The following is a 26082-nucleotide window of genomic DNA, read 5'->3' as shown; positions in this document are numbered from 1 at the left end:
ACAGTCGATTCTAGAACATTTTCATCACTCCCTAAATAAATTCTCAACCCCTTAGCACTCGCTTTGGATTCCCCATCCCAAGGCCCAGGCCCAGTCAACCACCGATCCCTTCTCTGACTCTATGGATTTGCCTGTTCTGGACATTTCTTATTAAGCAAAATATAATAAATGTGAATCTTTTGATTATACATGAAATCATACTACATGAAGTCTTTTGTGTCTCCCTTCTTTCACTCAGCACAGTATTTTCAAGGTTCCTCCGGCTCGTGGCTGATAATATTCCATTGTCTTGGAAGAATGTAGAGCAGAGAAAGGACAGAATTGGGTTTGCACTTTGCCTCTCAGGCTGCCACGTGGAAAAGTGGACTAGGGGGTGTTACGAGTGGAATTCTGTCTCCCAAAGAGATATACTGAAATCCTCACCTGTGAATGTGACCTCGTTTAGAAAGAGAGTCTTAGCAGATGGTCAAGTTCAGATGAGGTCATGGAGGGTGGGCCTTAATCCAACATGACTGTTAATATGTTCCTTATAAAAATGTTGCTTATTAAAAGGGAACATTTGGACACAGACAGACACTCCAGAAGGAAAAGACAGTCACATGAAGACGGAGGACTGGAGTGGTGTAGATACAAGCCAAGGAATGCCAAAGATCGCCAGCAAATCACCAGAAGCTGGGCGAGACAGGGAATGCTTCTCCTGTGGGTTTCAGGACAGGGGAGCCTGGTGGGCTGCCGTCTATGGGGTCGCACAGAGTCGGACACGACTGAAGCGACTCAGCAGCAGCAGCAGCAGCAGGCCAGGGCAGGGACATGGGGAAATAGGGCCAGTCTGTCTTTGCGGTGCACAGCCAGCTCTAGTTGCAGCGTGTGCGATCCAGCTCCCCAATCAGGGACTGAGCCCAGGCCCCCTGTGCTGGGAGTGTGGCGTGCTCACCACTGCACCACCAGGGAAGTCCCAGGGCCAGACTTTTTAGAAGTAAGAGCGCCACCCAATTTCTACATGGCACCTGAAGATAAAGTGCTGAACCCTTGGCTCGTGGCAGGTGGGGAAATGGCAGAACGCACTTGCTCCCAGAGAAGATGGTTGCTTTGGCATTGGGAGTGGGAAAAGGAGGTTGCTGCTACTGCTGCTGCTAAGTCGCTTCAGTCGTGTCTGACTCTGTGCGACCCCATAGACGGCAGCCCACCAGGCTCCCCCATCCCTGGGATTCTCCAGGCAAGAACACTGGAGTGGGTTGCCATTTCCTTCTCCAATGCATGAAAATGAAAAGTGAAAGGGAAGTCGCTCAGTCGTGTCCGACTCTTCGCAACCCCATGGACTGGAGCCTACCAGGCTCCTCCGTCCATGGGATTTTCCAGGCAAGAGTACTGGAGTGGGGTGCCACTGCCTTCTCCGAAAAGGAGGTTAGTCCTGGGAAAAAAGGAGTGAGCCATTGGCTGCTGATTATTATTAAGATGAGGACGACCTAGATGAACACCAAAGACTAACCACTGAGGCCACCACTGACCTTGACCAAAGCAGTTGTGAGTGTGTGTGTGTGTGTGCGCGCGCGCGTGTGTGTGTAGGGGGAACCCTGGGAGAAGAGGACATGTCGTGAGTCTTCTATATGAGCCCAAGGGTTTTACTGGGTGTCATTGTGTGTCCTCTTCATTTAATTCTTCTCTGTAGCTAATCATGAGTATTTCTCCAGGTCATTCTAAATTCTTTCTAAATTAAATTTGCTGGAAGCTGTGCAATATCGCTTTGTTTGGTGTGCCATTCTAATGATTGTAAAAAACCTATTTCCTATTCCACTTCTGGGCTGTTTCTGGTCTCTTTTTCTTCCAATAGCATGATAGCAAACATCTTTGCATATTCTTTTTTTGCGGAAATTCTTTTTTTTAAAGTTTTCTTCATTATATACAATTTAGAAAAGCTGGAAAAAGTAATAAGGGGGGAAAAAAGTCCTCTGGAATGCCACACCCAAGAGGCTTTGAGCATGAGGTTAGTTCAATGAATCCCATTGTGAATGAAGGCAGAGCCCATATGCTTTCTGCACAAAGCATCCAAACATAGACACACTCCGGTTATTACAGGTGCGTCTGACCCCTGGGTTAGTAGACACAGAGGCCTCCCTCCCCCACGACCATGACGATGATTCCTTCTGTCCTATACAGCGCTCTGATGGACCTGCCTTACACTTGCCTCTTCCTTATACTTTTCCCCAAACTCCTGGCCATTTCCTTAGGATACATTCCCAAGATCTTGTACAAGCAGTGGGTCAAAAGTTAAGAGCATTTGTCAGAAGTCTTGAGCACCGATTGCAGAATTTCCTCTCCTTTGAACCATCTGTGCCCAAGCATGCATGCTAAGTCGTTTCAGTCATGTCCAAATCTTTGTGACCCCATGGACTGTAGCCCTCCAGGCTCCTCTGTCCATGGGATTCTCCAGGCAAGAACGCTGGAGTGGGTGGCCATGCCCTCCTCCAGAGATCTTCCCAACCCAGGGATCAAATCAGTGTCTCTTACATCTCCTGCATTGGCAGGTGGGTTCTTTACCACTGGTGACACCTGGGAAGCTCTTTGAACCATCTCTACTTCTCTCCAATTTCCAAGTGAAGTTGCACGCACTTTGGTGTAATTGCAAACACCCAAATAATGCTTACTATGTGCCAGGCCCTGTTCTAAGCATTTTATATAACATATATGGATTCACTTAATCTTTTCAGATGAACTTAATCTTTGAAACAATCCAGCAAGAAAGATATTCTCATTACCCTCCATTTTGCAGATGGAGCAGGTGATGCCCAGAGAGTTTGGGTAACCTGTCCAAGGTTGCACAGCAAGTATGTAGCAAGGCTAGGATTTGAATCTAGATCGTCTGGCTCCTGAGTCCATTTTCTTTTTTTAATATTTATTTTTATTCATTTACTTTGGCTGCACCAAGTATTAGTTGTGGCATGTGGGATCTTTAGTTGTGGTATGCAAACTCATAGTTGTTTGTGGCATGTGGGACCTAGTTCCCTGACCAGGGATCGAACCCAGGGCCCCTGCATTGGGAGCTCTGAGTCTTAGCCACTGGACTCACTAGGTGAGTCCCCTAGTCCATGCTGAGTCCATGATTCTACCCTGAGTGGAGACTTTGCTTTTTCTACAACCAAGGAGAGCTCCAGGGCCAAATTTACTCAGCCATTACTCAACTGATGAGAGTCTTTGTGGCTTTGAATTTTCTGTTATAATGAGGTAGATCCAGGTTTTATGGGGCCTGAGGTTCATACGATTTGGGGTGCCCTATTTTGGAAAAATATAGAACTACCAAAGCATAAGGTGCAGGATCTTGAAAAAGGTCCGAACAAGTAAGGGTCCTGAGGCCTCGGATGGCACCAGCATCACAGTAAACTCCCCTCTAGAGAAACAGCCGAAGCAAGTAGAGGCACAGAAGCACGTCACACGGTCTGCACACGTGTGCAAGTGTTTGCGGTGGAAAGCTTCCTAAAAGCCGAGTTTAGACTTCCCGTCCAGATTCCTAGAGCAGTTGCTGCTGCTGCTGCTAAGCAGCTTCAATCGTGTCCGACTCTGTGCGACCCCACAGACGGCCGCTAACCAGGCTCCTCCGTCCCTGGGATTCTCCAGGCAAGAACACACAGGAGTGGGTTGCCATTTCCCTCTCCAATACATGCATGCATGCTAAGTCACTTCAGTCCTGTCCGACTCTGTGCTACCCCATGGACAGCAGCCCACCAGGCTCCCCCGTCCACGGGGTTCTCCAGGCAAGAACACTGGAGCGGGTTGCCATTTCCTTCTCCAGCCTGGGATATAATACATGCTTAATAAACAGTTGTGGGATATATTTAACAGGACACAGAAAAACGAATTGTACGGAAGATTGGACAAACTGAAGTATGTTAAGACTAATAACTTCTGCTCTTCAACAGACATCGTTAAAATAGAAAGGCAAACCACAAATAAAAAGACATTGGTAGTACAGACTACCAATGCAGATACAATACAGTATTTGTATCCAGACTATCTAAAGAACCTCTGCAAACGAGTAGGGAAAAAAGACAACCCAACAGAAAATAGATCTAACACATAAATGGGTGCTGCACAAAAGAGACGATCCAAATATCCAATAAGCACATGAAAAGATGCCCCCCCCCCCCCGTCATCATTTGTCATCAGGGAACAGAGAAACGCAAATTAAAAACCACGAAGTGGATCTACTGGAACATGCGCACTGTGAGAGGAAGGTAAATGGAGGAACCTCTTTGAAAACTGTTCAGCAGCTTCTTTTAAACAGAAACATACACTCACCTTAAGTGTAGCAATTACCTAAGGCAGCGATTCCGGTCATTAAGTGTTTACCCAAGAGAAATGAAAACAGGTCCACATGAAACCTTACATATGAACATTCATAGCAACTTTATTTCATAAATAGTACCTCCCCGCTGGAAATAACCCAAACATTTACAGAATGAAGAGGCTGTGGCATATTCAGACAATGGAATACCACAAAAAGGACATGCTGTATGACTCCATTTATGTGAAATTCTAGAAAAGAGATGGAGAAGGCGATGGCACCCCACTCCAGTACTCTTGCCTGGAAAATCCCATGGACAGAGGAGCCTGGTAGGCTGCGGTCCATGGGGTCTTGAAGAGTCGGACACGACTGAGCGACTTCCCTTTCACTTTTCACTTTCATGCATTGGAGAAGGAAATGGCAACCCACTCCAGTGTTCTTGCCTGGAGAATCCCAGGGATGGGGGAGCCTGGTGGGCTGCCATCTATGGGGTCACACAGAGTTGGACACGACTGAAGTGAGTTAGCAGCAGCAGTAGCAGCTAGAAAAGAGAAATCTAATAAATGGTGACAGAAAAAAGATCAGCCTGGGGCTGAGGCTGCCGTGAGACACTGACCATAAGAGGCAGGAACCATGGAACTTTCTGGAGTTTAGAAAATGTTCTGTCTTGATTGGAATGGTGGTTACACAGCTGTGTTTGCCAAAATGCACGGACGTTTTATTGTATGTAAACTGGACCTCAATACAGTTAAAAAGAAAATCTCTCTTTCCTGCCTCCCCTCCCCTCCTCTCCCTCCCTCCCCTTTGCAGAGACGACCATTAGTTAAGTTTGCGGTGAACCTGTTTCAGCTGGTGTGTAATGCTATTCAGGTACCTGAGTATATGCAAAGGGCATCCAGGTATGCAGAGGGCGTCCCGGGTGGGTGGCTCGGGGTAAAGAATCTGCCTTCCAGTGTAGGAGACAAAATAAATGTGGGTCCGATGCCTGGGTTGAGAAGATCCCCTGGAGGAAGAAATGGCAACCTGCTCCAGTATTCTTGTTTGGAGAATCCCATGAACAGCAGGGCCTGGCAGGCCATGGGGTCACAAACAGTTGGACATGACTAAGCACGCACGCATGCAGGCACACAAAATGTTTCCATTTTTCAAAAAATGGGATCATCTGACACATGGTTCTGTAACTTGCTCCCTTTCACTTAGTATAATTTGGAGATATTTTTTTGTATCAGTACAAAGCCTGCTTTTGTTTGGCATGTCTGCATAGTGGTCCATTATATTGGGTGGGGTTTATTAATATTTAAGCGGTTTCATATGGAGAGACATTTAAGCTGTTTCCCATCTTTTGCTCCTACAAATAAAGCCGGCATGAATATCCTTGACCGTATGTCATTTTCAGACATATGTGTATCTATAGGATAACTTCCTGGAGGTGGAATCACTAGTCCAAGGGAAGGGGCATTTTTACCAGGTCATTTGATAGGTTCTCGAATGTCCTACCAAACAGGCTGTACTGAATTAATCATTCTTATTTCCCCTAATTGCAAGTGAATCTTAGCATCTTTGTACACTGTTCTGGGCCATTTCTATTTCCTCTTCTGTGTGGACTCAAATCTTTTGACGCTGTCCTTGCTAGGCTCTTTGTCATTTTCTTATTGGTTTGTAGCAGCTCTTTATATATTCTAGACCTTAAGCTTCATCATAGATGTTACAAACACCTCTCCCAGTCTGCTGCTTGTCTTTTGGCTTTGTTTATGATGACTTTACCCCCTCAAAACATTTCTTTTATTGTCTCTATCCCTTTTCTGTTATGGCCCCTGAAAATGACTTCCCAACTCAAGGTACTGAAACTAGAGAAATAGGGATTTCCCTGGTGGTGCAGCGGGTAAGAATCTGCCTGCCAATGCAGGAGACATGCGTTGATCCCTGGTCTGGGAAGATTCCACATGCCGTGGAGAAACTAAACCTGTGGGTCACAACCACTGAGCCTGAGCCCTAGAGTCCGTTCTCTGCAATAAGAGAAGCCGTGGCAATGAGAAGCAGCCGCACTGTGATGGAGAGTAGCCCCCGCTCCTCCTAGAGACTGCACACAGCAAGGAAGACCCGGTTCAACCAAAAATTAAGATAAAATAAATTTTATAAGATTTTAAAATATGTGAAAGAAGGGAGGAAACTCTAAATGCCCAGAGATGGCCGGAAGAGCATCTATCAGAATTGGGTCCCAGCTCCTCAACGGTGATTTCTATGGCCTTCCTTAACAGTTCCAGAAGCTCTTACTATCCATTAGTTCCCCAAAGAAACATGTCTATTCTGATAGGTGGCCCAGACTGACCCGGATTAAGTGCTGGTGAGGCTCTTGGGGAAAAGGGTGCTTTCATCTTCTTTGAGGGGAATTTGTACCACTTCAGTGTAGCAGGATCTCTCAAAATGCAAAGTTGACAGGCATTCATTCACCAACCTTTAAAAATTTGCTCTTGAAGCATGATATACAGAAAAGTGCATGCATCTTTGGCTTGGTGAATTTTCCCAGAAAATGAAACCTACCTGCGCCACCAGCATCCAGCCAGATCAAGAAACAAACCATGAGCGCCCCCTCCAGCAACCTGGTTGGTGCTGCCGCGACCCCCACTAGGTTGCATGGAGCTGTGGTTTAGGCCCTTCTGTTGTAAGAATTGATCACAATTTACTTAACTATTCTTTTGTCGATAGGCATTTGGTGGGGTTCTAGTTACAAATAATGTTATTGCCAACACACAACACACTTGTGCACTTCTGCAGAGTGTGCGTTTACAAGCGGAACTGCTAGGTCATAGAGGACGCGCCCAGGCTCAATTTTAGGAGATTCTTGAATTTTTTCCCCAGTCATTTTACCAATTAACACTCCCACCAGCAACGTATGGGAACTCTGCTTGCGCCACATACTGACTTAGCATTGGGTTTTTTATGTTAGCCGTTCTAATGAGCGTTATTGTGATATTTATTGCAGTTTTAATAGCATTTCCCTGACAGGTAATGATGACAAGTATTTTTTCATGGGCTTATTAACCATGTTTTTCTATTTTGGGGGTTTATATTCAGTATTTGCCACTTATAAAGCAAATTCAAACCTTATTGATTTGAATTTTTTGTATAACATGGTTTCTATATTTATGTAATATGTACAGTTAATTATATGACATATTTGCCATATATATATTTTCTCCAAGTCTACACTTGCCTTTGCATTTTTTGTTATTTTTCTTAGTATCTTTTGTAGGGCAGTTTTCTAATTTGGTTAATTATCATTTTATTACTTGTACTTTTGTTTTTATTATTGATTCTAATTGTTTATTAATTTTATTTTTATATTTATTTAATTATTAAACTTAAGTCCAGGACTTCTGTATCAAAATGAACCTTCTGAGAAAAATAGTTCAGCTGCATTCACTTGACAGAGGAAAACAACGCTGGAGCAGAGAAGTTAAGGGGCTTTATCCAAGGCCACAAGGTATTGAAATCTGTCAAATGCCTTTTCTGTTTTTAATAGGGTGAATCACATTAATTGACTTTCAAATGTTGAATCGACTTTGTTTCACTAGAGTAAATGCCACCTGGCCACGATGTACTACTGTTCTTTATCTGTGGCTGACTGTGAATTGTAACCTTGAGGAAGGGGTTCTGGGTCTGGTTCTGGCATCAGGGCAGTGCTGGCCCAGAAGCGTCCTCTTCCACACTGTGAATGAGCTGCTGTTGAGTGTCATGCCTTCAGTCCCCGTCTGCTGGAGGTCACCAGTGAACCCATCCAAGCCTGTCCTCTGCGTCTCTAACTACGAATTAGATTGCCTTAGTACTAAGTTGGCCAAAAAGTTCATTCGAGTTTTTCCGTAGGCTGCTATGAAAAACCCAAATGAATTTCTTTGCCAACCCAACAGATACACAGCATTGTGCCGTTTATCTGTTTCTTCTTGGGCTCAGGTAGTTCGTGTCTGTTTCCTTCTCGCTGGGTCTCGTTCTTTCCTCCACCCCACGACAGTCTCTGTCTTGACCACATCCACCTGCCTCACCCAGATTTCAAACCTGAGTTGCAGAATTTACTTCCACCGTTGTTTACAGCATTCCCTCTCCCTTCACGTCCGTCGGGGAGACGTGGTCGAGGAGTCCCGAGGGGACGGCTGAGACGGGCCCACGGACAGCACAGCAGAATGGCCCCCGTGCCCAGGCAGCCCGTGGGCCGCAGAGCACTGGCCCCTCCCCACCCAGCTCCTAAAGCCACACACATGAATGGGCCAGGCCGGGGTCTCTGAGTTCGAGGGAAAGCAGAGGCCGTGAGACAGACTCAGAGAGAGCAGTCGTCAGGGGCGATCAGACCCTGGACCTGGAGTCTGAGGTCCCTGTTCAGCCTCAACTCCCGGGATCTACCCCAGGACACATCAGGTGGCCGCTGCAACAGGAGGGATAAGAGTCAGGCCACGGGGAGGACCAGCAGAGACGGTTGTGATTTCTGGATGTGTGTACACACGTGCTCAGTCACATCTATGCGACCCCATGGACCACAGCCTGGCAGCCTCCTCTGTCCATGGGGATTCTCCAGCAAATATACTGGAGTGGGTTGCCATTTCCTTCTCCAGGGGATTTTCCCGACCCAGGGATCCAACCCGCCTCTCCTGCGTCTCTTGCATTGGCAGGCAGGTTCTTTACCACTGCGCCACCTGGGAAGCGCACTTTATGGATGGGCAGGCTTACAGACCCGAGTCCATCTGTGAGAGTTTATTCACGTATTTATGCTCCCTCCACCTCGGGGCTGGGCTCAGACCACAGTTCCGAGCCTAGGCTGGGAGCGAGGGCGGCAGTCTGGCCTTGGCCCTGGTCCGGGATGGGCTGGGTTCACACGTGCTGCCTCCGGTGCCGCAGGATTTCCGTGGGCGTGAACAGAAAGTCCTTCTGGCAGGCCTCGCAGTGGTAGGGCTTCTGCAGGGCAGATGCCTTCTGGGGGGGTTCGGGGGCAGCTTCCTCAGCCCCTAGGGGAGAGGAGAAGGGGGTTGAGGGGGGTGCTCCACCGCGTGCTCTCACCCCCACCCAAATACCAGGAACCTCTGTGGCTCAGGCTCTCTCCTGGCCTCTGGGGAGCTCCAGCTCTGACTCCTCCAGGAAGCCTTCCTTGATTAACACACACACACAGAGGCAAGTCTTTACTCTGTGTCCCCACGGGGTGAGAGACAGAGAAATAACGCAAGTGCAGACATAGACACTGAGAGAGACAGGGCGCGCCCTGGGGTAGGACCGCCTGGCCCCACAGCCATCTCCCCGTGAGCGCCAGTGTGTGGCGTGGGACGCACCACAGGAGACTCTGCCCAGGTCTGCCCACTGCGGCGTCCTCCGGGTGACAACAGGATGGGTGTGGCCGCGGCAGAAACGGCTCTCGGACAACAGAGAAAAAGAGACAGAAGAGCAGAGGCAGAGATCAGAGAGACGGCGGCGGATTCCAGAGAGAGGCAGGCAGAGGTGCGGGAATGAGGTGGCTCCAGGCCCCCGTGTCCCGGGCTCTGGGTCTCAGGGACAAAGCCCATCGTGGCACCAGCCAGGCAGAGGGTTGAGGTCATGGATCCCCGGAGTGTGGCATGAACCCCCAGGTGCACGGAAAGAACCCCAGGCTGAACGGACAGCGGGGTGGACACAGGCGTCTGGGCCCCGCCCCAGCCTCACCTGGGGGGCCGTCCTGCGGGGCCTCGGGGCAGGTGTTCTCATGGGCGATGCGCTCCAGGGGCGTCAGGGGCATGTGCAGGCCGCAGTGCGGGCAGGTCCAGAAAGTGCGGAGACAGTCGCTGTACAGGTCTGCGTCGCTCTGTGACAGCAGGCTGTGTCAGGGCTTGGCTCCCTGCCCCGCTCCCCACCGCCAGCCTGGGACCTTCCCAGAAGCCCTCGGGGCTGCAGGCCCTTTCTGAAACTGCATCCCTGGACTAAGCTGGAATGTGTTTGGGGGTGCTGGGGGGAATCTCTAAAATCCCACTCTCAGGGGCAGGAGGATGAGGGGCCAAGGTACGCATCCATGCTCACCGTGAGGCAGTTGTAGGTAAGGAAGTCAGTGACTGCGTAGCCCCCTTTGGTGGGGTGGGGGGACAGGGCAGAGTTGCCAAAGAGGCCAGGGAGACTGGGGGCAGCCGTGATGGTCTGGGGTCCCACATAGAGGTTCTGGGCTTCCAGCCCTGTGAGCCGCCGGAGGCTGTAGGAAACCTGAGCAGAGAGAGACAGGAGACAGAGCAGACAGACTCTATCAGCAGACAGGAGATAGGCAGACATAATGGGAGGACCTGGATCCAGCTGTGCCTGAAGTCCACCCCTGGACTTTTCAGTTAAGGGGGCCAATTGCTTAAGCCACTCACAGCCTGGTTTCAGATACTCATGACCAAAGGCTTGTCTAGAACGCTCCCTTACCTGCTCTCCCCAGGCCCCTTCCCTCCTCATCCCTTGTGAGAACACATTCAGATCTCAAGTCTGACCCTCAAGTGTGGCCACCTTGCCCCTTCTCTGGCATGTCAGCCCATTCCCCCTTCTCCAGTCCTCTGGGTCCCACTGCATCCACGTGTAGTAGAATCAGAAGCAATTCTCAACCCGCGTACCACATAAAGAAGTGGGGGTTCGGTTTCAAGCATGCTCTGTCCAATTCTTCCCATCTGTCTTCCATGCACCTCACAGCTTCTCTATCATATCTTACACGCCCTTAACTGCTACTAAGGGGTAACCTGTACCCCAGGTGCAGAGAAAGCAATGGGACCGCACTCCAGTACTCTTGCCTGGGAAATCCCATGGACGGAGGAGCCTGCTAGGCTGTAGTCCATGGGGTTGCGAAGAGTCGGACGCGACTGAGCGACTTCACTTTCCCTTTTCACTTTCATGCATTGGAGAAGGAAATGGCAACCCACTCCAGTGTTCTTGCCTAGAGAATCCCAGGGACAGGGGAACCTGGTGGGCTTCTGTCTGGGGTCGCACAGAGTTGGACACAACTGAAGTGACTTAGCAGCAGCAGCACCCCAGATGCAGCAGGTATTAATACACACCTGTTGAATGAGGGCTGCAGGGGTTAAGGCGGTGGCTCCTGGAGTAAATCTTGGGTTCACCCTTAGCAGTTGTGTAACCCTGAGCCTGTCATCAACCTCTCTGGTTTGAAAACCCCCAAATGTGGGCGTCTTGATGAGCTGGAAGCCAGGGCCCTCCAGAGCCTTCATCCCTGTGGCTGACGGCCCCTCCAGCCAAGGGCGCAGGTGCCCAGGAGGCAGGTACCTTGGATGCCGTGAACTGCAGCAGCTCCCTGCTCAGGGCCGCCACCTCCTTGTGGTTGACAGGGGCTTCCTCCTCTTCCTCCTCCCCTTCGTCCTCCAGCCGCCGCCGGGCCTGGTGGGCCAGCTGCCGGTCCAGGGCACTTTCCCAATGGGCCCGGAGCCGCAGGGAAGCCGCCAGGAGCCGGACAGCACTCTCAGTGTCTGCGAGCTGGAGCTCCAGCCAGCCATCGGCCACCAGGCGGGAGCAGTCACCATTGGTGTCCAGGGACCGGCTGAACAGCAGGAGGGACTGGAAGAGAGGGGGCAGCAGACAGGAAGCAGTGGATAGGCATCTCAGAGCGGTGCCTGCCGGACTGGGCTCCTGCCCGCCCCCCATTCACCCAGCCCCATCCTCGGTCCCCGCCACCATCCCCTCCTGTCCTGTGATTGCAGTCACCTCCTCACTGGGCTTGCGGACTCTGCCCCGTGTCAGTCCCTGATCCAGCTCTGCTCAGAACCCTCTGGTGGTGGGGAGGAGGAGATCTGGTCTCACCTGCCTCCTGACCTCACCTCAGCCACTCTCCCCGACCCTGGCTCTGCTCCAGCTGTCCCCTGTTCACACCCTGCCTGTGGTGCCCCAAGGCCTTTGCACTTGCTCTTCCCTCCGCTTAGGTCGCTCTTCCCCCAGAGGTCCCTGCAGCCCTCCCACCTTCAGGCCTTTGCTGACCGCACCTTCTCAGTGAGGCCACCCAGATGGCCTCAGTCCATACCAGGGCCTCTCCCCTCCCCTCCCCACCCCAGTCCCTTGGCCCGGTCCTTTCCGCTCTCTGCTCTGTGAGTCAGAGCTGCACCGTGTCCCCCGAGCCCCTTTGCCCCATGCTTTTCGCTCTCTGCTCTATCAGTAAGAGCTTCACTGTGTCCCCCTCGTCCCTTTGCCCCGTCCTTTCTGCTCCCTGCTGTGAGTCAGAGCTTCACTGTGTCCCCCTCGTCCCTTTGCCCCGTCCTTTCTGCTCCCTGCTCTGTGAGTCAGAGCTGCACTGTGTGCCCCCCGGTCCCTTTGCCCCGTGTGCTGCACCGTGTCGCCCCCACCGTCCCTTTGCCCTTTGCCCCGTCCTTTCCGCTCTCTGCTCCTTCAGTCAGAGCTGCACTGTGTCTATTGCTCCTGCCCGCCCTTCCCAGCTAGATGTGAGCTCCGGGGGGCAGGGACCGGGTCCCGCCTCGCCTCGTGTGTCTTCCCCAAGTGCTGGCACCAGGCAGGCGCTCGGCCAGTAATGAATGGATACCAGGAGGAGGAGCCGGCAGCCAGCCTGAGGGAAGATGCTCTTCCAGGCACTCCCCCCCAACGCCCCCAGGGCTCTTGCCCCAAGGAACATAGCCAGCAGTTAGGCGGGGAGGCTGGCACGGGACCCACCTGTAGAGCGGGGACGCGGACACAGTTCACCAGGTACGGTTTGTTGGTCTCCAGGAGGGAGACGAAGGTGACAAGCTGGTGCTTGCTGCTCATCTTGTCCCTGTCGTCTGAGAGGGTCAAGGGGACAGCTCAGCATCCTCTCCCCCTCTACACACACCTGTCATTCCCCCCAGGGGCGGTCTGTCCCGCCCCCGCTATTCAAGCGAAGTGTTAGTCACTACAGTTCTGTCTGACTCTTTGCGACCCCATGGACTGTTGCCCGCCAGGCTCCTCTGTCTGTGGGATTTCCTAGGCAAGAATACTGGAGTGGGTAGCCATGCCCTTCTCCAGGGGATCTTCCCGACCCAGGGACCAAACCCAGGTCTCCTGCACTGCAGGCAGTTTCTTTACCGTCTGAGCCACCAGGGAAGCCCCATTCAAACACCCACACAAAGAACAGGCATAAGGATAAAATGTCTGTGGCATCTTCTTAAACACTCTGCCAAGCTGAATGTGATTTCAGCTATTCAGTGATATTAAGAATTGTTGCTAATTTTGTTAGGGCTGATGGATGACAGCACTGTGGTGATACAAAATAACAGTCCTTATGAATAGGATTTTTATTATTATTACTAACTGGTAAGATGTCTGGGACCTGCTTTAACATACTCCAGCAAAGACAGGGGAAAAAAATCAAGGGGACAGAATAAACAAGGATGGAAAATGCTGACAGCTGCAGCTGGGTAAGGTCACAGAGGGTTTATCACAGTCTCTCTACTTAAGAGATGGCCGGAACTTTCCAAATGTTTTCAAAAAGGAGAAAAACGGGATTTTCTGGTGGCTCAGGGGTAAACAATCCACCTGCCAAGGCAGGAGACATGGGTTTGATCTCTGATCCACTAAGACCCCACATGTCCGCAGAGCTGCTAAGCCCATGCACCGCAACTACTGAGCCTGTGCTCTGGAGGCTGGGAGCCGCAACGAGAAGCCTGCGCGCCACTAGAGAAAAGCCCGTGCAGCAGCAAAGACCCAGCACAGCCAGAATAAAATAAGCAAGTAAAACCAGTTTTTAAAAAGGAGAAAAACAATGTACAATGAGCCCTCTACATACAAACCTCCAGGCTGCAAACTTTCAAAGATGCGAACATATTATAAACCTATTATAGTATTGCATAACTGACTGTTAGACGGGTCCTAGCTGTGTTAAGACCTATAAACAAATAGGACTTATGAACATGTTCTTGGAACGGAACTTGTTCCTATGCAGGGGACTTACTGTAATAGGAAGAGGATAAATTGACTAGGAATTTACGGAACTTAAAGATTAGAGGGACTTCCCTGGTGGTCCAGTGGCTAAAAGTCTGAGCTCCCAATGCAGGGGCCCCGGGTTCAATCCCTGGTCAGGGAAATGGATCCCACACGGCCCAACTAAGAGTTCGAATGCCTCAACTAAGACCCAGTGCAGTCAAACAAATAAATAAACATTAAAAAAAAAATGTCATGTTGATGTACGGCAGAAACTAACATAACACTGTAAAGCAATTCTCCTTCATAAAGAATAAATGAATTTTTTTACAAAGAAAAAGATGAGCGAGAAAATTTCAAATTCCATCTTTGGTGTTTAAAATCATAAACTTCATCTTGTGGGGTATTTGCCATTTTAACGCAGTGTGTTACTCTCTTTACAAACAAGAGAAGGATGAGTTGTGTTTCAGTGCTCAGACAAAGCACACAACACGGAAGGCGTGAAGCCCCCACCTGACTGCAGGGCCTGCACCTGGGCAAGGGCGCCCCCTGCAGACCGGCCTGGCCTGAGCACAGCCTCAGCAGAGGCCACCTCTCGGCCTGGATCCCACTAGAAGGTAGACGGAACGCAACTGCCTGAACGCGGGCTGGGGGACCACTCGCCCTGAGAAGGACCAAGCCCTGAGGTTCACGGAGCTCCCTTGAGCTCCTCAGGCGCTGCTCTAATGGCGCAAACCTCAAGCCTTGGGACGGGCTCCGGGCAGCCAGCACTGCATGGGGAGGGCGAAGCTCGGCAGAGAGAGGGGTGGACCCCCCAAGGCCACCCAGCCAGGTGTGGCTCCAGGGACCTGCGGGTCCCAGGTCAGCAGCCCCAGAGAAGGCGGAGTGTGGGAGGTGTGAGGGGGTAACCCCCGACGGCAAGCGGCACCCCGAGATCACTGTGCCCCCTCACACCCCTGATGGAGGGCTAACCCCCGATGGCGAGCAGCACCCCGAGATCACTGTGCCCCCTCACACCCCCAACAGAAGGCTTCCCCCACCCCCGCCGGGGCTCCCGGTACCTCGGCTCCCATCGCTGCCCTTGGCCGCTTGCTCCTGCGTGTGCAGCACCTCGGGGCTGTTGGCGAAGACGCAGGTGGGGTGCAGCACGACGCCCTGCTTGGTCTGGGTGTGGAAGATCTGGAGGAGTGGAAGGCGGATGCCAGGGGACAGAGGCTCAGACCTGCTCTTTCCGTTGCCAGCTTCCCTCCTCCTCATCTCAACTCAAAACTCCCTCCTCCAGGAAGCTCTCCCTGATTCCCTCCCATGCTGATCAGGTCCCCCCGTTCCCTCAGCTCCTGGGTCCCCATCCCACTCTGGGTCACTGTCTGGGCATGAGTCTCTCCCCTGCCCCCATCATTAGGCTGCACCCCACAAGGACAGGGCCAGGGCTGCCTCGGTCACTGCTGTAACCCCAGCACAGAGCAGGCACTGGGAAGGGATGACAGATGACAAGACACAGATGGGAAGGAGACACACCTGGTCTGAGTCCTTGCGGCCGCTGTTGAAAGGGTCGGGGACGGCGAGCTGCGGGTAGAGGCCCCGGCCAAGCACTAGCTTGAGCAGGGCCATCTGGTCCCGAGTCAGGGCCTGGGCCGAGCTAGCAGCTGCCTGCAGCTGCTCCAGATTGTGCCGGAGCTTAAACTTCACATCCTGGGTGGAACACAGGGGAAGGTGGGTTCCTGAGGCCCTCCCCACCGCCCAAGGAGTTGGTACTGGAGTCTGGGGATCCCAGGGGTCCGGTAGACACCTGTCCATGGAAACCTACCTCCTGAGATGAGGAGTCCCCCGCTCTGATAAACGCCATCCCCACCGCCCCAGGCCCCAGACCACCCCATGGTGCCCCACCTGGATGTCCACGCTGTCGCTGGCCCCCTGGGAGGCTGAGCCACCCCGGTCCTCATCGCTGGACCAGCCGTCCTGGTTGTCCTGGACTCGCAGCACTTTTCGCTTGCGCCCCGCACCCTCCTCGTGCCGGCGCTTCAGCTGGTAGAGCGCCTGGCGCTCCCGCCGCTGCTGCAGCCGACTATAGCTGTCCCCCGGCTGCGGGGCCCGGGCCCCAGCCAGCAGCCCGTGGTCCTCCAACAGCTCCTGGGGGGGGATGGAGCCCGAGTGAGGGACACAGTCAGGTGCACTCTGGGCCCAGACGCACTTTCCAGTTGGGGGCCTGCAGCTGGCTGGCACGTGACCTCACCCTTAGAACCACCCTTGTGCCCAAATGACAAACGGGGACCCTCCTGGGAACTCCCAGCTGGGACTGAAAGGGGCTACATGAGAACCACTCTCTGGGAATTCCCTGTGGTCCAGTGGTTAGGACTTGGCACTTTCACTGCCAGGGCCCAAGTTCCATCCCTGGTCAGGGAACTAAAGACAACAACTCTTTACATGGTGCTGGGCGTGCGAGTGTTCTAGAAAAGAGAACTGTCTTCATCGCTGGCCAACGGAGCACCCAGGCCGGGGGACAGGAGGGAAGAGGCTGGGCGATCGTTACCGTTCAGGGTCCCCTCTGGGGGCTCAGGTCACACGCCCTCTCCACCCAGCTGTCCCCGGGCTCTGGTTACACGCCCACCTGCCCCTCCAGGCCTGCACCAGCCCCATGAGGTTCCTACACTAAAATGCTTCTCGGAGCGTGGTGCTTTGGCCAGTCGCGGCAGCAGCATCTGGGATCATCTGGAAAGTTGTCACAAATACCGGGGCCTCCCTGGTGGCTCAGTGGTAAAGAACCCGCCTGCCAACGCAGAAGACTCAGGCTCGATCCCTGGTCCGGGAAGGTCACACATGCCTCGGAGCAACTAAGCCTCTGTACCACAACTGCTGAGCCTGCGCTCTAGAGCCCGGGAGCCGCAGTTACTGAGCCCACACACCCTAGAGCCCGTGCTCTGCAGCGAGAGAAGCCACTGCAATCAGAAGGCTGCGCGCCGCAACTCGAGAGCAGCCCCCGCTCACTCCCAACCAGAGCAAAGCCCACGCAGCAGCGAAGACCCTGCACAGTCAAAAGTAAATAAATAAATAAACGCCAAGACCTGCGCCCCACCCAGAACAGCTGAATCAGAACCTCCAGGGCGGGGGGGCGGGCAGTGGGGTGTGGGATCTAGACATCATGGACCCTCCCCGTGATTCCAACACCCCTGAGAGGCCTCCTGCCCATGCCTCCAGAAAGAGCATCCCAGGGACCCTACTGGATTGACCCTGTTTCTCATCGAGCCCCAACCAGTGAGAAGAGGCAGGTTATCTGATGGGACACAGAGAGTGAGAGAAGGAAAAGCACCCCCACTTTCCTTCTGTTTCTCAGCATCTGGGCCCAACGAAGGCTGAACCACCACTCTTTAGAAAAAGTCAGAGACGTTGAGAGATGATGTCAAGCACAACGGGGATGTCTGAACGTGGGGACCCACTAACGCATGGGAGGCCTTGGTGGTAACTGCACACTCCGAGGTCTGCAGCCAAGGGGAATGGCTACCTCAGAGGCTGTTTTATTTTCATTCCGTGGCATGCCACACAACCCGGGGCTAGAATTCCCCAGCACCAGAGCTTTTTTGTGCTCGAAGGGAAAGATGCCTGTGGAATATTAAGGGGAATATTAAGGACACAAACCACCTGCAGAACCACATCTTAATAATAACAATAAAAATTGCAGGGCTTCCCTGGTGGTCCAGTGGTTACAAATCCACCATGCGATGCAGGGGATGGCAGTTCGCTCCCTGGTCCGGGAAGATCCCACATGCTGCAGAGTAACTAGGCCCAGAGCCACAGCTCCTGAGGCCCACCGCCCTAGCGCCTGCGCTCCACAACAAGGGAAGCCGCGGCAGTGAGAGGCCCGGGCACGGCTACCAGAGAGCGGCCCCGCTCGCAGCAGCTAGAGAAAGCCTGCACTCAGCAGTGAAGACCTAGCACAGCCCAAACGAACGAATAAAGCAGATATAAAAAAACTGCAATGTATAACTCATTCAGTCCTCACGGGAATGCTGGAGGCAGGGCTATTTTTTGCTTCCCCATTTGCTGAGGGAGAAGCGGAGGCCCTGAGAGGCCCAGTAACTTGCCCGCGGTTGAACTGCCAGCAAGCGGCGGAGCTCAGACTCAGGGCTGACGTGTCCCGCTCCTGATGGTGCCTCCAACCACCACTACGGAAGCCCACCCGCCCTAGAGCCCGTGCTCCCAGCACGCGGCCTGCGCGGCCACCTCAGCACCCCAGCTCGAGAACGAGGCTCTTTGTGAGGATGTGACTCGTGACGGCAGACCTTGTCCACCCCTCCAGGAAGCCCTCCTGGATTTTCACCCCTGTGCCCTGACCCCACCCCACACCTAGCCATGTGATGGTGGAGGAGGTGGGTGTGGGGAGGGGCTCTGATGATGCTGTCAGAGAAGAAGCGATGCCACGCTATGGAGGGTGTTCACGCATACTCTCCCTCTCCTCCCACACCCATGCCCCAAGTTTGTTCCTGGCTGCCTTCCACAGTGGGGCCGGCCCCCACCCCTCCTCCCAGGCCTCACCTTGAACTGGCGCCGCAGGTTGGCCATCTCGTACAGCCGGTGCTCCTCGATGCCCCGGTGGCGGCACCACTTGCGTGAGTTTCTGCCCCGCTCAGATTTCACCTGAGTGGAGGTCCAGACCCCAGGAGGTCAGGGCCTGACCAGCTGAGGAAAGGGGTGCGGGTGCTGACCCAGCACCCAGACAAGCCACAACACCAGCCGCTGGGAAGATGTGAGGCTGGCGGGAGCCCTCCCTCAACAACACCTGCCCTCCTTCTTTCAGGTCTCAGCCCCAATGCCTCCTCCTACAGGAAGTCCTCCCAGACTACACAGGGTCAGACAGCCCTCTGGGGCTCTCTGAGCCCCCTGGACTCCCCACTGCAGCCCATTCTGGGTGGTCACTGTCCAGGGACGGTCTGCCTCTCTGTGCTGGACTGGGAGTTGCAAGATGGCAGGGCCAGGTAAGTTTAGTCACCACCGGGTCCCTAGCACAGCTCAGGACGGGACCAGGCCTGGTCAGGGAACATGTGTTCAACACACAGACACCCCCTAAGGCATCTGAAAAGCCAGATAGCACTGGCTTTAGTCAGTGCTTAGAGACTCCAGGCTCCCCTCAGCACATGCTCGTCCCATGAAAAGTGGATTTGGGGTTCTCCCCAGACAAGCCCGGTCTGCAGGGGCCTCAGGGGCCCTCCCTGGGGTGGAGGTGGGGCACAAGGCCCTGACTCCGTGAGAATGACGGCCAGGCGGCTGGGCCGGGGGAAGGGTGCTGCCAAGCTCACCTGCACCCAGGTGTTGAAGACGTTGAAGAGCGTGAAGGGGTCACCCTGGTCACTCTCCAGGGGCCGCCGCGCCGCCGCACACTCGGGGTTGCTCTGGGCGCTGCGGGTGAAGGGCGTCTGGACACTGAGGGCGGCGGCGATGGTGAGCACGGGCTCAGCAAGGTGGAACATGGAGCCCAGGATCAGCATCTTTCCTGGGGGTGGACCAGCGCTGAGCCTCCTGGGCGCCCGACGGCATTCCTCACTCCTCGGGGACCCCTGACCCACCCTCCACCTCACCCCCAGAGGGCCTCGGGAGCCAGGGGGACAGAATCACACCCAGAATCAGCTCCCAGTGTGACGGAAGACTGTTTCCACCTGCCCAGAGGTCAGTGACCTGACTCTTCCTCACTGTTCCCCTGCCCACCTTTCCGAAAAGTTCCTGTTACACAGCTAGCCTCGTAAGATAAAGGTGGGCAGAAAAACAAGGCTGTCCAGCTTAGCTCTGTCACCTCGGGCAAGTCCTTCCACCTCTCGGTGCCTCTGTTTCTCCATCTGTGAAACGGGCTAACAGCAGCGTCTACGTGCTGTGAGCATGAACCGTTTCGCCTGGGAAGCACTGGGAGCTTACTGGCACGGAGGAAGACCGGTGATGAGCCACCTGGGCCCAGCATCGCGTCATCTGTGCCTCCCTTCCCGCAGAGCCCGGGGACCGACGGTGCCAGCCTGGCTGAGGCGTGCCTCCCTGGCGAGCTAGTGATGCACTTTCTCTGAGCCTTGGTTTCCTCATCTGTACAACAGGGACGCCTGGAGGGCCTACCCTCACCAGATGAAGATGAAATACGGGCCACGGAGTCTCCCACACTGGCATACAGCAAAGGCTCACAGAACATTCTCTTTCCTCTCAGATCCGACTCTCGCACTAGCCCTGTCCTCTTCTAACACAAACAGAAATAACCACTTCCATGGCTGTGGGTGGCCCTCGGGGTGGGCGGTACCCAGCCTGACGCCCATATTGCTGGTCTAGCGTGTCAAAGGATGGGGACTTTAATGCTGACAAGGGCAGCAAGCTCCCTTGAGCACCACACTTGGGAAATGATGCCCCAGGTGGCAAAGCTCAGCTGGGACTATTCTCTGGGCCGTGGATAGTTAACTGGTAGGTGCAGAATGTCCTGAGTCAGGAAAATTGGGCAAGATGAAGATGAATATGCCTCGGTTAGCAAGCTCCTTGGGAGGGGCTGGGATGACTCAGGGATGAGTAAGAGGAAGAGGCTGGCAGTTTTGACATCCTTATAACCACAGGAAAGCGGGTACCAGGGTGACGCTGGGGCTGGGCTGGGCACAGGGAAGAAGCATCTGTTTTATTTACTGCTGTAACCCTGGTGCTAGAACTGTGTGTGGCACAGAGGACTTGTGAATAAATGGACGGGGCCCAGAGACAGGACACCCTGCCTCCAGGTCACTCAGAGAGTGTGGTCCCATAGCCACTTTCAGGACCCTCAGTGATCACCCCCGGGGGGCGGTGGTCCTTACCAATCACGACGTCCACTGGCAGCTGCGCCAGCAGGGACCCGATGGGGGTGAGGGCCTCTGAGCTGTCCAGCGCCCCCTGGTCCCGGAGGTAGAGGATGGCCGTCTCCAAGCTGGTTGGTGGTGGGGGCTCGATGAACGGGAAGGTTCGGGGGTCCCCCACACTCATGCTCTTCATCTGGAATGACAGTCACACCCCCTCAGGAATGGGCAACACAGGAGCCACTGGGGACACTGGGGGACTCAGGGATCACAAACCTGTGACTCTTCAAAATGCCCAGAGGGAGGGAACATGCGTGTACCTATGGCTGATTCATGCTGGCATATGGCAGAAACCAACACAATACTTTGAAGCAACTATCCTCCAATTAAAAACAAATAAATAAATTTTTAAAATACATCCAATGCCAAGGCTCACTGTACAGAAGTGGACAAGGCGGGCCATTATCTGTCTGTCCTCCAAGCAGTTCTTCTCCCAGACCCTGGCCACAGAGCAAGCACACGATCTAAGCTGGACCATCTGAGGTTTCTCAGCCCCTGGTCACAGCAACTGACAAAGGGATGAGCATGTGACCTGAGCTGGGCCAATCAGAATCCTTCCCTGGGACTTTGCAACCTGGAGCTGAGAGAGAGAGGAGCTCCTGCACCCACTCTGGTTCTGAGGGGCCAGGGTGGAAGCCTCAAGCAGCTAAGGTTATTTTTCCCACTGCCTGGGTATCAGCCAATCCACAGCCGATGGAGAAATCCTTTATTTTTCCTAAGCCCGACCTCCCCCAACATGGACTCACAAATCCATAAAATCCCCTTTTCTGAATACAACAGCTTGAGTCGGGTTTCTTTCGCTTTCAACAAGAGCATCCTGATTAGTTCAGTGGCACAGAGGGACTCGTGGGGAGGAAGAGGTGAAGTCTGTACCCATCACCAGACCTGGCACGGCTCAGGGGAAACAGCACCCCTCTGGAGAGGGGATGAAGGTAAGGCTGGCATGGAGGCTCACGTGACTCTGAGAAAGGACAAAGCTCAGAGCCAGGGGCTCAGCCAAGGTCTCTGGGTGAAGTGACTTCTCCCCTGGCCCTGATCTGGAGGCCACCAGAAGTTCTAGGCCATCCAGCCCTCAAGCCATCCCACCATCCTCCCTGGTTACCAAGCCCTGGTACTGTCTGGCAGACCACTAACACTGGTTAAACGACCTTCAAATTAGGAATTCTGGGTGGGAGGATAAAGCACGGATGATTTTGACTTTTTAGGCACTCCAGTGATTCCAACATGTAACTGGGACTGCAAATCATTGCTCTGATCCAGTCAGGCAATGCCCTCCCTTCCTCCTGGACAATTACAGGTCAATTACAGGTCACAGAGTGGACACATGACCCAGTTCCACCAGCAAGGAAGGATGGGAGACTGGCCAGGGTTCTGAAAAGTTCCCATGGCCTTAAAAAAACAAGACCCACAGGGGCCTCCCTGGTGGCTCAGAGGTAAAGAACCTGCCTGCCAATGCGGGAGACATTGGCTCGATCCCTGGTGCGGGAAGATCCCACCTGCCCCAGAGCAACTAAGCCACGACTACTGAGCCTGTGCTGTAGAGCCGGGGAGCCACAGCTACGGACGCCGAGAGCCCTGCAGCCCTTGCTCTGCAACAAGAGAGGCCACCGCAAGAAGCCCCAGCGCCACAACGAGACAAGCCCATGCTGCAACAAAGACCCAGCGCAGCCAAAACTAGAAATAAAATTACTTAAAAAAAATGAGACCCACAAAGAAGGGCAGTTCATCACTTCTGCTGCCAAATAGGTAAAGGAGGAGGAGGTGCTATCTGTGGCTACCGAAGTGAAGGGGCATGCACGAGGCAGGCTCTGGAGCCTGAGAGCCTCCGAGGAGTCCAGGCTCTGCCCCTGGCCAGCAGTGCCACATGGATCAAGGTATTTTACCTCTCCGTGCATCTTTTCTCTCATCCACAAATTGGAAGAAGCTCACTTACTGCACAGAAGTTGTGTGAGGATCAAAACAGTTATATGTGTCACTTAGAACAGAGCCCAGCACGTGAGAAATACTAGGTAAAATTATTTTCTATCATCGTCATCATCATCATTACTGTTATTAGGAGAGCTGCTGCTAAGCTGAGGTTGGAAAGCTAGCAAAAACCCTGGCGGTTCAGTGGTTAAGACTCTTGAGCTTCCACTGCAGGGGCTGTGCTGTGCTTGGTCGCTCAGCCGTGTCCGACTTTCTGTGAACCCATGGACTGCAGCCCGCAAGGCTCCTCTGTCTGTGGGGATTCTCCAGGCAAGAATACTGGAGTGGGTTGCCATACCCTCCTCCAGGGGATCTTCCCAACCCAGGGATCAAACTCAGGTGTCCCACATTGCAGGTGGATTCCTTACTGTCTCAACCACCAGGGAAGCCCAAAAATACTGGAGTGAGTATCCCTTCTCCAGGGGATCTTCCTGGCCCAGGAATCGAACCAGGGTCTCCTGCGTTGCAAGTGGGTTCTTTACCAGCTGAGCCACCAGGGAAGCCTCCACTGCAAGGGGTACAAGTCCACTCCCTGGTCGGGGAGCTAAGATTCCACATGCCATGAGGCACAGCCCCAAAATAAAAATTACGAATACATACATAAATTAAAAAAAAAAATGGTCCTGTATGACATCACCAATCTATTTAAACAACCAAGGCTGTAACCTCCTTATCTTAAGGGTTCTCATTATGTGAAATTTTGTTCAAGCCAATATTTTCCAAACAGCAGGTTATATGAGTCAGGAACTCCAAGAAGTGGGTCAGAACTGGCACTTTTTCCAAAGGAAATCAAACAAATACAGACTATCGGTGTGCACCACCCTCAGGAAGGGGGCTGGTTCCAGCCACTCCCCGGCCTGGGCACGTGTGAGCCCGCGGCACGTGCCGCCCACTGTCCTTCTGTGCTTCTTCCTGAGCACGGGACTACACTTCCCAGCCTCCCCTGCAGCGAGACATGGCCGTGAGCTCTCACCGGGGTGAGTGCAAGGGAGGCACATCACTTGTGGACCCACCCTCCCCCTCCCAAACCCAAGTCCCACGCTCTGTCCCCCTCACGGGCTGACACAGATGATGAAGGCCCTGGGGAGATGGAGCCACGAGAGGGAAAAGGCCTGGGTTTCTGAAAAAGGGTTTCCCCAGTGGCCCAACTGTAAAGCATCCACCTGTCAATGCAGAAGACGTGGGCTCAATCCCTGGGTTGGGAAGATCCCCTGGAGAAGGAAATGGGAGCCCTCTCCAGTATTCTTGCCTCAAGAATCCCACAGACAGAGGAGCCGGGCGGGCTACAGTTCATAGGGCAGCAGAAGAGTCAGACATGACTTAGTGACTAAACAACACCTGAATAAAAGAACTACCCACCAATCCAAAGGCTAGCATTCTGCTGTGTTGGCGGTTATGTAAGTGGGTCTGTTCATCACAGCAGCCTAATCTAAGCAAAACTAAGTACTGAGATACAAGCCATGACATAAAGCACATTGAGAAACCCCCGTTTTAAAAGCCACTTCCTAAAAAAAGGAAAAAGCCACTTCCTGATGGGTTTTCTGTTTCAGCTGAAAACACTCTGCTTGAGTCACCAGTTTCTTCCCACGACCCTGTGGACTGAGGGGAACAGTTCCCACCCAATGCGGGATCTGACATTTGGAAGGAGTGAGTTCTCCTCTGTGGCTGGGCCCACCCTCCCCTTCCTGGCCCTGAAGCCCTGTCTGACTATCTCCTGGATCCCTCTCTGGCACCAGCGCTCAGGATCCAGTCTCCTCTCCGCACCCCCTGCCTTACCTGAAGCACCAATGCATCCAGGGCGACCCTCCGAATCTCCGGGACAGGGTAGGGGGCGAAGGCGTCATAGTCAGATTCAGCATAGAGGCGGAAGCAGACGCCGGGGCCTGTGCGGCCTGCCCGGCCCTTACGCTGCTCAGCACTGGCCTGACTGATCCAGAACTCCTGAAGCCGCTGCAGTTTGGCCTGTGGGTCGTAGCTCATCTCCTTCACCTTCCCTGGGCGGGCAGCAGGGGAGCAGGAAGCAAAGGGAAGGTGTGTGCAGGACCCACGTGGGCCCTCCACGTGCCTGGCCCTCCACCTCACTTAGGACTGTTCCAGTAACACTATCCCAAGCTTAGTTTGGGCCCCACTCTCCCATCCTGTTAATGTATTCTTCAGTTTCTTCATTCTTGCGTCTTTTCATGTACTTCTTCAAGCCCTTCTTTATTCAGAGATTCAGTCATCCAACAAAGTTTATTAACACCTACTAGGTGCCAGGCTTCCCTGATGGCTCAGATGGTAAAGAATCCACCTGCAATGCAGGAGACCTGGGCTGGGAAGAGCCCCTGGAGGAGGGCATGGCAACCCACTCCAGTATTCTTGCCAGGAGAATCCCCACGGACAGAGGAGCCTGGTGGGCTACGGTCCATGGGGCTGCAAAGGGTCGGACACGACTGAGGTACTAAGCACACAGGCACAGGTGCTGGGCACTGTACCGTGAACTAGGGACACGGCTGTGAGCAGAGCAAAGTCCCTTCACTCACGGGCTGAACAGAACACCAGATTTCATCAACTCAAGACCACGCTTTTTTCACTCAAGCCAGGAGGCGCCCTTACCAGAATCCACCACGAAGCGGATCCCATCAATGGTGACCGAGGTCTCAGCGATGTTGGTGGAGAGGATGCATTTCCGGACTCCAGGGGGGGCCACGTCGAATACCTGGGGGACGGCCAAGAGGTGGCCTTGGGGCCTTGTCTTTGTCCTACCCCACCCAGTTAGTAGTTTGCACAACTAACATGGCACTCACTGACCCCCGTGTCCAGGGGCCTCCTGGATGCCTCCTGGACCTCCCATGGGACCTCACAGTCGTACATCTCAAACAGCCTAAGCACCTTCTACCAAACCCTTTCCTCCCTGGGCCCCCATCTCATGTACTGCATCACTGGGGTCAGAACCTGGGCCATCCTGGGTGTTCATCTCTCCTCACCCATCCAGCCACAGCCGATCCCCTTGAATACCCCCAAACCCACAGCCCCTGCCCTGGTCCATGCCTATCCTTTCCCAGCCAGATCCTGCTCCAGCTTCCTCCCTGGTCTCTGGTCTCACCCTGCCATCCAGCCTTCACATCCAACCGAGGGATCTGCTAAAGC

General features: G+C 53.6%; 1 protein-coding gene across 6 annotated transcripts in view; it reads right to left on the bottom strand.

Moving 5' to 3' along the window:
* Positions 1–9007: 9007 nt before the first annotated feature.
* DHX34 (DExH-box helicase 34) overlaps positions 9008–26082 on the bottom strand; it is a 30739-nt gene continuing 13664 nt past the window's right edge. For 5 of the 6 annotated variants that reach the window (XM_042232235.2, XM_042232233.1, XM_042232234.1 and 2 more), the window contains 13 exons: positions 25549–25651; positions 24730–24947; positions 20950–21124; positions 19438–19631; positions 18677–18778; positions 16034–16276; positions 15665–15838; positions 15208–15325; positions 12923–13029; positions 11534–11821; positions 10310–10486; positions 9959–10097; positions 9008–9273 (listed from right to left, as the gene is read on the bottom strand). In XM_042232235.2, the coding sequence (XP_042088169.1) occupies positions 9140–9273; positions 9959–10097; positions 10310–10486; positions 11534–11821; positions 12923–13029; positions 15208–15325; positions 15665–15838; positions 16034–16276; positions 18677–18778; positions 19438–19631; positions 20950–21124; positions 24730–24947; positions 25549–25651 (2172 nt within the window). In that variant the 3' untranslated portion in view covers positions 9008–9139. The remainder of the gene's footprint in view (positions 9274–9958; positions 10098–10309; positions 10487–11533; positions 11822–12922; positions 13030–15207; positions 15326–15664; positions 15839–16033; positions 16277–18676; positions 18779–19437; positions 19632–20949; positions 21125–24729; positions 24948–25548; positions 25652–26082) is intronic. The other variant, XM_042232236.1, reaches the window with a different exon arrangement.

Source organism: Ovis aries, chromosome 14 (assembly GCF_016772045.2).
Source record: "Ovis aries strain OAR_USU_Benz2616 breed Rambouillet chromosome 14, ARS-UI_Ramb_v3.0, whole genome shotgun sequence".
NCBI lineage: Eukaryota > Metazoa > Chordata > Mammalia > Artiodactyla > Bovidae > Ovis > Ovis aries.
Note: the sequence above shows the minus strand (reverse complement) of the source record. Positions and strands in the feature narration are given on the sequence as shown.